Genomic DNA, 13,392 nt, shown 5'->3' with positions numbered 1-13,392 from the left:
TACTATATGGTAATTTTTTTTTTCAGAAACAAGTGCCTGTGCTTCAGATGCAGAGCCTGATCTCCATTATCAAGGATGCTAAAAAATGTATCGTAGTTATTACTGGTCCTAACTTCACCAAACTTGAATGGAAGGTGCGTCTTAGGATACTGCTGCACCAGACAGTCATGAATGCTGAATCTGACCCATAGGTTTCGGATGCTGGAAAAGGTTAAGGTTTTGAGAGCTTGTTAAAGTTTTTGGTGCAGGTGCTTTCTGATGTTTATAAATTAGTTATTACTGGTCCTAATTTCACCAAACTTGCATGGATGATGCGTCTTTTGATACTGATGCACCTTCCAGGCTTGAGTGCTGAATTTGAGCCATATGTTTCAGATGCTGGATGGGAGTTAATTTTTTGGAACAGGTCAAATGTTTTATAGATAATAGCTTGCATAGTTGAGATAACTATAATATAAATGAATCGCAGAGGTTGATTCAGATGCAGAGCCTGAGCTCCATTATCAAGGATGCTAAAGAAATCTCCTACCTCACTCAAATTAAACCTCTATGATAGATTTGTCTGTTGTTAAATGATAAAACATGATCCGTATGATATAGTATATATTGTATGATATGAGACACTATTATTATATGTGATACAATATTATATCATGTATTATATTGTAAAAAGTTAAATGATACAATATGATATTGTATCAATTTGTTGGATATTCTATGATATGATATTGTATCATGATATTGTTATGAATAGTATTGTATATTATGATACAATATTGTATAATATGATATTGTATTATATCCTAGTTTATCGCATGATACTGTTATATATGATATTGCAATATATAATATTGTATCATATGATACCATATTGTGTATAATATATAAATCGTATATTATGATATTGTATAAAATGATATTGGTTTTCATAATAAATTAATATATCCGTGAAATTGTATTATATGATATTTTAATATATCATATTGTATCATATGATACAATATTTTAGAATATGATATTGTATTATATAATATGTGACTATATCACATGATATTGTATCATTTAATATGAAACAGTGTTTTATCAAATTATATTGTATCATGTGATACAATATCATATTATGTATCAAATATGAAATAGTTTCATACAATACAATATCATACTATATTATACAATATGATCAATATCAAATGTTACCATATTGTGGTGTATAATGTAATATAATTTTGTATCATTTAATTCTATATTGTATCATATATCGTATAATATGATATTGTATTATGTTATCAAATACAATAATGTATTACACAATAAAGGTAATATCATATGTTACAATATCATATTGGATCATTATTTATTACAGTAGTATATTGTGTTATATGATTATATATATTGTAAGTATGATAGGATGCAATATTGTATTTTATATTATTGTATTGATAAACATTGTATCGTATAATACTGTGTGAAAGGAACATATATTTATCATACAATTTTTTGAAATATCATATACGATATTGTGTCAAAACAGTATCCATGAATATCCAATATCACTAACTATGATTTTCATGTAATATGATAATTAAAGTGGTCTCATAAAGGTGATGCCTCATAAAGGTGAGATTTGGTATTAATTCAAAGTAAGATTTTTCGGCTCGCATATTGCAAACGACAAATAGTACTTAGATCTCTTTAAAAATATCTTATTGGTTTGAGATGCATGTACAATCAAATTTTAAAAATGATCGAGCTATAAGAATGTATGTCAAAAAGTGTAATGAATATGGAATCTACATGTTCATTAACCAATATAAATTTCTTTAAGATCTGACAAAATATAACACAAGAAACCCCAATAAAATTAATCTTGTTTTTAATGAAATATATGCGTGTATATTTGGGAAAAAATTAAGAGTGTTCATGCATGCATGCATATAAATGTCAGCACTCCACTTCTCTAAAAAGAATACCGCTTCCCCATTTTTGTAAAACCAAGTGTAAAAATTATAAAGTAAAAATTGAAAATGTTCCTTTTTTTTAAGCCAAGATCTCAGAGACATTGGGTCTAATTTTTTGGTGATTAGCCCTTTAAAAATACATGTGATGTTTTAACGTGGCAAAATCTGTTATGGTTTGAGTGGAACATTAACACAAAAGATATACATTAAATATCATTATACAAATTTCATTAGCTAAGCAGCTCCTAGACTTGGGCATAAATGCTTTTTGATAAGAACTTCAAACATGCCTAACGAATGTAACGAGTTGTCTCTGCACTATATTCCGTATATAAACACGGCGGAGTCATTGTTTATGTGAGTGAGGCGGCTCGGATCTTCGATCGCAGACATGAACCTTCTCTGGGATTCAATTTCTAAAACTGTTGTATATTTCGGACTTTTGACAAGCCATTTATGTGGATGTAAGTTAACTACTGGTTATCGCTTGCATTTATCAATACCAATAGTTAGTTATCGGTTTGTATTTCCATATTTTCATTTTTGATAGATCTGCATCTATTTTACTTGCAGTGAGCTCTGAAAATGGCGGTGCTGCAGCAGCAGGCACTTCTAAAATGTCGATACCGGCGCTGGGTGCAAAAGTGAACTTTTTCGATGTAGATTCAAAGGACAGAATGTTGAAATCAGACACGCTTTGGACGACGTTTAAATCGCAAAACGATGAATCCAAATTAATGCAGTTTCTCCTCTCAAGAGATGGAATCGAGGATTTGGCGCATTTGAAGTTGAACACGGTTGCCAAAGTGGGACGCAAAAAACGCTCTTATCAGTCTTATCAGGCCCAAAGATATTATCCGCCAATTCCACCAGAAAACATCCTAGTGGTTGTAAGTATTCTCTGGTGTCAAACAATGGTTATTGAAGAATTGAAATCGGTAACTATTAAATACAACTGTTACTGTTAAATGTAAGGGGGATGAGAGAGATGACAGCTCAATTGTACCCTCTTTTCAGCTCACTCTCTTCAAATCATCACACAGTTTGATATCAACTTCAAATCAATTAATTTCCTTCGTCAATACTGTCCTGTTTAACAGTTATAGTCCAATATGACAATCACCAGACAAGAAATGAAAAGTTGAGGGGGGGGGGGGGGTACCAGTTGTCTCCTTTCTTGTATGGTATATTTTGTGTGTGTGTATATATATATATATAATCAAAATAATAAATAACCTTGTGCAGATGACTCTAATAAGGCAATTTTTGAAAACATTTTGATTCCAGTATTGTTAATTATCTTGGTACCAGGATGTTTATCTCACCCAGTTCAGCAGCAACCCGATGTGCCTATACTGGCCTTAAGTCTGTCCCAAGATATTTATGTAGCACAATTAGAAGATTTTTGTTAAAATTCAAATACCTTTGATAGAAGTCCAATTGAAATAGATGAAAGGGAAAATATCCAAGAAAACTTCATTTGTACATCATCATTTTTCACTCTGAAAAATTCACAGAAACAAAAACAGATTTCTTATGTAGATTTATGATGGAAAATGTTCAAATCGTTTTTCCATTCGGATGTCCCATTGGAATACCTCACACAATTTTCAATGTTAACATCCGCGTCTGTTGCAATTCAAAATCCTTGTAGACATCACATTTTTTAGCTGTGTATTGAAACCTAATAAGCTGGAAGGGGCATTTTAAAAGAGAAACTTTTTGAATGAACCTTTTTTTAACTGGAAGGGGCGTTTTAAAAGAGAAACTTTTTGAATGAACCTTTTTTTAACTCTGAGGTTGTTATCAATAATGAGTAATTACCCAGTAAGCAAAATGTGAATCATGGATATCTTGAGACAGAGTATTAAGACCAATTCTTGCCAAATACCATATCTTAGCAGTGCATTAATTGTTATGTCATTTTATCAACTCGTATATCATCATACAGTGTAGTCTAATGGTTAAAGTATCTTAATGGTTGTGAACCACAGATCACAAGTTCAAATCCGCAAAGGGCTTCAGTTCTTAGTTACTGAATTACATTTTTAAAAATCATAATATTTTATCCAAAATTGCATATTTTTTTTGCTTATTTGACTTATACATGTCTTATGCACATCCTATCTTTCATATTAATCAAGTAATATTTGACTCACTGATGTTTTGAGCATACTTGCCAACTGACCCGATTTCGTCGGGTCACACCCGATTTTTCAATTCTTCACCCGATTATTTTTTATGACCCGGCGGGTCATGCTTTTCACCCGATTTTTGTCGAACAACCCGAAAATCTCCTGATTTCCAGATTTGGTTCGTAAATTACGTTGCGCGTTTGACTTCCAGTTATGAACCCAAGCCGAGCTTGGATTAAATTTTACGTAACGCATAAACAATGCCAGTGGCTATAACAGACACATTAAGTGTAATTATTATCGTGAGTTGTTTTGACTAAGCGAAGGTTTAAATCATTAAGTGTGATGGCTTCCAATAAGAAAAGGTCTTCATCGGGGCCAGCGGAATCAAAACCAACAAAAAGAAAACGATATTTTTGTACCTATACCTATCATATCAACATATTTTGGAAAATGAATTCCCATAGGTAAAACAAAGTAATCGAGTACAAAACGAGGCTTTTGCATTCTATGTAACGCACATTTGAATATTGGATTTTGTGCCCAAAATGATCTGACTAAACACTCAAAAATGCTAAGTCATGTATAGAATGCTTTTTAATACACAATAGTCTTCCAAGTCACTTACAACTTTCATGCCATCATTTACAGAGTTCAAAAGCAAGGTAAATGTAGCAGAAACTCTTTTTGCATTTTTTTTCAGCTGAACACAACCTACCATTTTCTGTGTCAGATCACTTTGCAAAATTCAAAATCAGCAACTGTTAGTTAAAATGCTTCTTTGCAATTAAGTATTACACATAAGTTTTAACACATATTTCTATTGTATATACCTATGAAATGCATGATAAATATGTTGTGAATGTCGTTACGCGCTATGACCAGATTTTTTACTTTCCAAATCTGGTCATGACCAGATTTTCACATGTTGGAGGTTGGCAAGTATGGTTTTGAGCCACCCTTAACAATCTGAGCTTAATTTTTTTTTTTGTGTTGAAATCCAGTTGTTTTGCAGGTCTAAAATTTTTCAGTGTAATTGTCATGCAAGTTTGAAAAAAATAATCAATTCTTTTAAAAACTTATCCACCTTCTGATATATGCCCATTTCTCGCCTATGTGTTGTTAAATCATTTTAACAAGACCTAAAACTATATATGAAAAATGAGGTAACAATGCTTTGGGGAGAAATGGAACTTTGCAAGAATTGGTCTCACATTTAAACATTGAATTGGGAGAAGTCAAAGAAATATTGGATCAACTGCAAGTATAGTAAAGAAGTACATGTACCTAACAACATGGTGTTTTACTATTGAAGACAGAGCCTCACGTGCTATGATGCTGGTGTTAGTATTGTACTATAAAGTATTTGTTATCACCCTCAATGCCAAAAGTACTGAGATTTTAGGGTGTATAGTGTTGTGATTAGTTGGGAATGAGATTAAATTTTGTGACATTTTGTCATTTAAAGACATATGGTTTAAGGCTACAAAACGCCGAACACGCTATAGTATTTATATCAGGTATCCATGTGGGAATATTCAAGGGAGTTGTATTTTACATCTATATCATGTTTGCATGGGTGTACCGGTAATATGTGATAGAAATACGACTTGCAGTGTCATATATACACAGGTATACACGTGCCATGTCCATGTATCTACTGTATTTGTCAAGGATTAACTACTTGGCAAAGATATCATCTGACATGGAAGCACAAATTGTGAATAGAAATAGTATATCTTTCAAACACATTTCTTGTGGCGTCTTTTCCTTACAGTAGATTTCTTATTGTATGCGAGTACTTAAATCCACGATTTAACGGTTTTGTATTAAATCGCGAGAATTAAAAAATTGCAAAAAACAAATTTTTATCCTAATTTCAAATAGTTTACATCTGTAATAGAAATAAAAACAAACCTTTGAAATCCGCGAGATGTGCCTCTTGCAATTTTACTCAGATATTAATTCCTCGCATTTAATTAGGAATTTACAGTAGTCATGTATTGATATATATGGTTTATTCTAGATGAGAAAATAAGATCTCTTTCCAACATATCCCATTCTATCAACAGTTGAAAAGGATATGGGGGATTTTGTACGTCTTCTTCAGAAAAATTTCCTGGAATATAAATAGTTCACATATTGACATCTCTTTGAAACGTTATCAATTTTAAAAAGATTTTTCCTCATTGTCTTGATTTAATGATTGGGAGAGACCATTGGTCATTGACCTGTAGAATGGAGGGATTAACATCAGAGAGAGGTTGTTGCTTGCAGTCCTTCATTTGCAGACCTGAAACAACCATAAACTGATAACACACTTGCATTGATTGTGTGACCGTTTAATTCATTTCTTGATTGACTTGTACTCTGTTAAACTCTGCTTCATGCATCTGCCTCATTTAAACTTCAAATTGTTATAGGGAAATTTAAGGTCCGAAAGTTTCCTAAAAACAATGTATATTTGAAGTAAAAGTTATAACACTTACAGTTACTCATGTCATGTGTCATGAAGTTTTACACTGTCACTTTTTTCTAAAGATCCATGACAATGTGTATTATCACTATAAAATAATCTAAATACAAGTTGAACTTTGATATCTAGCTCAAACACTGATATCTCGAATACAATGGATATGACGAAGTGATTGGTAAATCCTAACCACTTACTTTTTAAGTATAATTTAACCCTTGATATCTTAAATACTCAGATACTTCAAAGTTTTTAAACAGTCCCATCTATTTCGAGATAAAAAAGCTTGACTGTATGGTATTCCTGCAGACTAAAATCGGACTGCATCCATTGTTTTATTGGTTTATGATCTCTGTGTTGCTTTGATATTTTTTTTTAATTTATCTATAAACATGTTTGATGTGAACATAAATACTATGAAAACAAGGTCCAAGTAATCTCTGAAGAAGGGAGATGATTTGTTGAAAAGGTGACATGTGTACATGGTGGAAGAACTATGTCAGCATCCTTGACACTGTTACTTTTATTGCTTAAAAAAACAAAAAAAGGTGGTATGGGACACCTCCATATTGTGACGTACTTTCTATCAGATAAATAATAAAATCAAGTATAATCATTTTCTTTCCCAGAATTGTCACGTAAGCTTAACAGCTTAGCGCAATAGGTAAGAGCATTGACCAAGAATCTGTAAGTCATGAGTTTGTATCCCGCTGGGGCTTTTATGATTTTTATCTTTTTTAAATATTTTTAAAATGTTTTTTAGTCAAATAGTGCATAATTTAAAAGTTCTAAAAGGGTGAAAGTATTTTGATTTATAATACACATGTATAATTTACCTGGTACTATTATTCATATCAATATCAACGGGTGTCTCATACACCTTAAATGTTTTATTTGTTTTTCCATAATAAGCAAAATTATTAGAATATAGATATATTAGTACAGTATTGTTTAGGACATCTTTAGATCTTGATATGGATATTCAGTCATCATATTAAAAAATAAAAAATACTCAGTTTAAAAATGTTCATACTGTATAAAAAATACAGAAAATAATTTTTTTAAGAAAGGTAGAATTATAAAATCCCCAGCTGGTTTCAAACTTGTGACTTTCAAATCAGTAGTCTTGATCTTGTTTTTGACTTATGACAAGGTTAAGTTCTATTAACAGAAAGGATGTCAAATTATGGAGGCTTAATCATGTTAATTAATACCACCTTAATCTTATTCTTAGAGGATGAAAAGTAATACTTTTTACATGATCCTAAACATTTATATTGATTATAGTTTAATCGGAACAAAACTTTAAGATTTATTCTCCAAAAATTTCTTACTTTTGATATTTTTTTCATTTTTGAATATCAATTTATTACATTAATCTTATTCTTAGAGGATGAAAAGTAATACTTTTTACATGATCCTAAACATTTATATTGATTATAATTTAATCAGAACAAAATTTTAAGATTTATTACTCACGAAATGTCTTACTTTTGATATTTTTTCATTTTTGAATATCAATTATTTCACATGTCAGGTCTTATTTGACACCACAATTAAATCTACAGACAATTAACCTTGCCAACTGTACCCACAAATGACATATATTTATAGGTGCATGAGGGTGAGGAATGGTAAAGGAAAGCTGTGAGGTTTTTTATATCCAAGTATTGATCTGTGTTAATTAAATATCGTATCCGATGATGACTGCTTGTACACTGAAACAAAAATAATTAGCTGGATACAAAATCAATGTTTTAATTTGTCGTCCTGTTTGCTGTCCTGGTGCTCTTAGTGTGATTGTCAGCTAGATCTTGGGAGTTTTTTCAAGTACAAGTCTTTAATCTAAAAGGAGATTATGATAGTCAAGAAATCAACCTCAAAGTTGAATGAATGAACTTTCTATATGAAAGGAATATATAGGACATAGGTAGACTCTTTGACTCCTTCCATCAAGTTGAATTCAAGGTGTTCTACCTGGTATATAAAGTACTGGTATACTAGTATTGCCAATATTGGGTATGGTATTTGCCTTGGGTGACATGCAGTCTGCTATGAGCTACAGGGAATAGAACAAACCCATCAACTATGCATTAAAGTGAACAGCAGATCATATATTTCTGGGCCATATTTCATGGAAATGCTTTTTCTGGAAGGACAAAGACAATTAATTTCACTGTCAGTACACATGTAATCATTTTCCTAATACATGGTAATTTTACTACAAAGATATACATGTACTTTGAAAGTTTGAACAAATTTGAAACTTTGTTATTTTTACTGGTTTGAAGATATTGAAATCTCTGTGTTAATGATTTGTTAAAGCACTGAAACTGCAGTGGGCCTGTTGGGAACAAAATAACTTCACTAAAGCAGTGAAGGGAACTTGTGTCAGAGCACTTCTTATTTCTCAGTGTTTTTAAACAGGTCAATTAATTTTAGAGGAAAAAATATTTTCTAAATTGTGTCATAAAAAAATTGAAGAAATAGGTAGTAATAAAACACTATTCTGAAGTTTATTTCATTAATAGAAATGCTACTTTAAAGCAATGGTATTGTTCTCCCCATTTAAGAGTTTTTTCACAGGTCTATTCCGCCTGATACTGAATGCTCAGATCCTTAATTATCGTCTTAAAACTCATTTTGATAATGAATGTAAATTTATTTAAGCTGATTATGTTTGGATGCCGTTACTTTTAAAATTAGGCTGTTAAATCTTGTTAGGTGTTTTGTAATAGTACCGAATACTGTCAACACCAAACTGTCAACTCTATGTAGTTTCTTCATCGTTAGAAAGTGAATTTGGACATAATTAACAGCATTTATAAAATTTAGTTAATTGAAAGTGAAGAATTAAAGACAAGTTCAGTGATGCCAAATTACCAGGTACTGGTAACTCATTTTAACGGTAATTCATTTTTTGCAGTGCTTAGGTGCTCCCTTGCAGCATCTGAATAAAACTGCCCTGAAAGAAGCATTTGCCAGCTATTTGAAGTTGCCAGTGGAGAATGTCTGCATTGACAAAATTTTGGTAATTATCCACAAAATAATATTGTAATATATTTTGTTGTTTATTAATGCATATATAAAAGTGTCATGAAGCATGCAGGTAAATGAAATAGCAGTGTATATCTGTGATCTGTTTCTGTACTGTGGATCCTTGTTGTGATTCCAGACACTTAGACTAACCAATCAATACTCATAACTTTTGTGATAAACATGTTGTTCCTAAATTTCCTTTTTTTTCACCTAAAATAACCATCTGACATTCATAAATAGTCAAGTACATGTAAATGGAAAAAAATTATGACTTTACTACTCTGTACTATTAAAGTTGTTTTTCTGAGAACCAAGTGCCCTTTGAATGGTTACAATGAATTCCACCTACATTCATTGCCATACATATATGTTTCTGTTGCAGATAAGAAAGAACATGGTGGAATTGTATTTTGTGAAGAGGGGCCACCCGGTGGATTTCTTTGATGTGGATAAGGACCTAATCCCCACCACAGACATCAGGAACCGCGATCTGCTGGAGTACCTGCAGAAAAGGATCCCCTCCATGAATATTACCATTGAAACAAGCCAGGTTTGTGACGTCTGCTCTTTGATCACTTCAATTATTATCTCCCTTATCAACCTCTCTATCAAAGCATGTGGTGTGAATTGGAATTTTGGAAGGTGTATCGCATCATCTCCCATTTTTCTCGTACATACTCAGATAAATAAGAAAAGCATTATGGTAATTATTTCAAAGTAAAATTCAAACTATGGTGTTTTGGGTCAGAATTGATGTTTTGATTTTGAGTTGGAATTTTCAAGAAATCTTTGATTTAGAAAAATGAGTTGTACAGAAAAACTAATGGTTGACGTCAGTATTTAGAGAATTTATGCATGATAAAAAAATATCTTCTATACACTCCTGAGTTTTCAAACAAGTTGAATCTATTATTATTTCTTGGCACTGTGCATTAGTCTGTTAGCATATTGGGGGAGGGGAATCAATCATTTTATTTTCATAATCTGATACACATTGCACTCACTCTTACATGCTACAGCTATAATTATTTTATGTTCTTTAGTTTAAAATAATGTTACAGGGATGTATGCTGATTGTGGTTGTTTGAATTCGTCTACACATGCCACCCTCATGAATAGTTAATGCTGTACAGTGCCATTAGTTCAGCAAATATGATATTATGTGGGAAGTCCCTCAGGATTACGTTGTGTTTTTTTTTTTCATTAGTTGACTTGCAAAGCAAGATAGCCCAATTAGGGTTAACAAGTAACAAACCCAGGCGATCAAATCCGACAATTTCCTTTAACGTAGATCATCTATCATGTGAGTTATCATCAAGTCCGTTAAAGAAAGAGGAGTAGTAGTAAATCTCCATCATGTTTTTATCAAACTTCAATAGAAGATGTTTAATAATGAGAGCAATTCAACTATGTCACAGTAATCTAACCTTGTTATTCCATTTGACCATGAGTTAACCATTCCTCTTTTGAACTTGTGTAGTTTCAGAAAAACTGAACAAGATATTCTCATCGAACTTCAAACAAAGATATTTTCATTACATGTATTTTGGAGTTAGAACCACTCAACTTTGTCTAACTTTGACCTTCCTCATAATTCTGACTTCACTATTTCATATTTTGTGTTTGCCTTACTATCTAACAAACTGCTTACAATGTTTTTACCAGTTGTCATTGATATGAATAGGTTAGAAATAATTAAAGAAAGTTCTTTCATTATTTTTCATGTTTAACTTGCATTGGTCAAAAGGTACAAAATCATACATTTCTTTTCATGGTGCAAAACAAATGTACAATTCAATTCAATTTAATTCAGTTCAATTTCAATGCACCTGTACATGTACCATTAGGTGGGACATTCATATCCTTGGAATGCAAGTCAACAAGAAAACTAATGTTTGTCTTAGGGGAGGCTAATGGTACTAATGTATACGGGTACCTAAGATTAAAACACAGTATACTATAGGTGCATCATTCATATTATACGAAAGGACACCCCTTTATGGAGGTTACAAACCAGTTAAGGTGGAATAACACATAATGATAAATAAACTGTACAAATGTCAAATAAGCGAAAAATTTGCAGTTTGGGGATAAAAAATGAATATCTAAAATAATTATTCCAGTAAGTAACAACAAAAGCCCCTGCAGGATTTGAACTCAAGATGTACGGATCACAAGTGCGACACTTTATCCACTCGGCTATGGAGTAAGTTACTTGTGTCAGTCCATAAAATCCTTTTAATAAAACGAAATGTCGTTTTGATCAGTGGTCAGCCATTTTGTGATGATGTGTTATTCCACCTTAATCCATTGTTTATAGTGAAAAGGAAAATACTGCAACAGATTACTTGGCCCTGCTATTTACATTGCTATATTATATAAAACTACAAATACTATGATAATGAACTTTATACATGTTATATACTATTCTAAGTAACAATATTTAAGAGTGAAAATGAAGAGTGGGTTGATATTAAGATTATTGAAAAAGTTGTCAAAATTAGAATGAAAAGAATAAGGTTATTACGCAGTACCAGTAATTTAATTGTTTGTTAAAAGCTATGCTGTTGTTCATTGATTGATAGATATTTGAAGTGGTTGATTGTGAATGTAATTGTATTGATTGATTGTGGGAAAGTTTCAATTCAAATATATCCTTAACACTTAAAATGTATATATGTACCGTGTAAATATTGTTCTCCTTTAAATCCATTCATTACCTTCCAAATGAAAGCTGAATACTATGATACTAGTAAATAACAACACATTGTGTGGAATTAGCAACGACACGCTGCAGCTATTTAATATTTGGCATATTAAATGTACACACACATAATTATGGCATAAAGTTGGATCACATGATTTATTGATTTTAATAAAACAATTCTGAAAATTTAAACTTTCCGCTGTACGTGTCGTCCTAAACTGGTATTTAACACCTGAGTAATTCTTTATATAGCCTTGCTAATAAACCGGTTCTTAAGAACCAGGTGACACAAACAGGTATTCGAATGAAAACCTTATATATCCGGATAATTAATTCATTATTATACCAAGTAGAAATTGATTTCTGTCTAATTCGTCCCTCAAACGAAAGAAATCATATTTCTCCTTTAAATCCATTCATTACCTTCCAAATGAAAGCTGAATACTATGATACTAGTAAATAACAACACATTGTGTGGAATTAGCAACGACACGCTGCAGCTATGTAAATATAAAGAACGGGGAACTAATGCTACTATTAATATAGGATATAATAACGTAATCCAACTTCATATATATTCAGAAAAATCAATACAAAAAAAAATACAATATAATCAATAAACAACATGATTACAACTATTATAAACCAAGTTCTTTGGAAACACTTAAACGTTCACTAAGCGGATCCTGGACATATCCATCCTTAGCAGATTCCGAACGCCAACGTCCATGTCTCTTGAATATCCTGTCCGGAATTCCCCTCACTGCCGACGCAGTCGCTCCACCTGACCGCAAACTGTGAAGTCCATAAACTTTGATGTTATCTACAATTCCTGTAAATGCTTCGATGAATAATTCACGAACCCTGGTGTAAGACAGAGGCTTTTCACGATTACGCAACCGGTAACCACTTCCCGATTTCGAAATAGCACAAAATACATATTCCTCTGAATCGTCTTGAATCCCAGCTAAACGAAGATACAATTCAAAATTAGAAACAGGACACATATATGAAAATGTTCTTGCTATAACAACTCTTGTACCGTCTCTGTAGATATCAGTCTTACTAGACTCGATGAAT

General features: G+C 31.9%; 1 protein-coding gene and 1 long non-coding RNA gene across 2 annotated transcripts in view; one reads left to right on the top strand and one right to left on the bottom strand.

Annotated features, from left to right (window-relative positions):
• Positions 1–7,940, bottom strand: part of LOC128179912 (uncharacterized) — a 12,935-nt gene extending 4,995 nt beyond the window's left edge. The window contains exons 1-2 of the long non-coding RNA XR_008243163.1: positions 6,011–7,940; positions 3,382–3,460 (exon numbers count right to left, since the gene is read on the bottom strand). This is a non-coding gene — a long non-coding RNA (uncharacterized LOC128179912). The remainder of the gene's footprint in view (positions 1–3,381; positions 3,461–6,010) is intronic.
• Positions 2,295–13,392, top strand: part of LOC128179881 (tyrosine-protein phosphatase non-receptor type 5-like) — a 27,896-nt gene continuing 16,798 nt past the window's right edge. Inside the window, exons 1-4 of the mRNA XM_052847571.1 lie at positions 2,295–2,422; positions 2,532–2,848; positions 9,493–9,597; positions 9,988–10,155. Coding sequence (XP_052703531.1) covers positions 2,350–2,422; positions 2,532–2,848; positions 9,493–9,597; positions 9,988–10,155 — 663 coding nt within the window. The 5' untranslated portion in view covers positions 2,295–2,349. The remainder of the gene's footprint in view (positions 2,423–2,531; positions 2,849–9,492; positions 9,598–9,987; positions 10,156–13,392) is intronic.

The sequence above is a fragment of the Crassostrea angulata genome, chromosome 1 (genome assembly GCF_025612915.1).
Source record: "Crassostrea angulata isolate pt1a10 chromosome 1, ASM2561291v2, whole genome shotgun sequence".
In the NCBI taxonomy this organism is placed as follows: Eukaryota; Metazoa; Mollusca; class Bivalvia; order Ostreida; family Ostreidae; genus Magallana; species Magallana angulata.
Note: the sequence above shows the minus strand (reverse complement) of the source record. Positions and strands in the feature narration are given on the sequence as shown.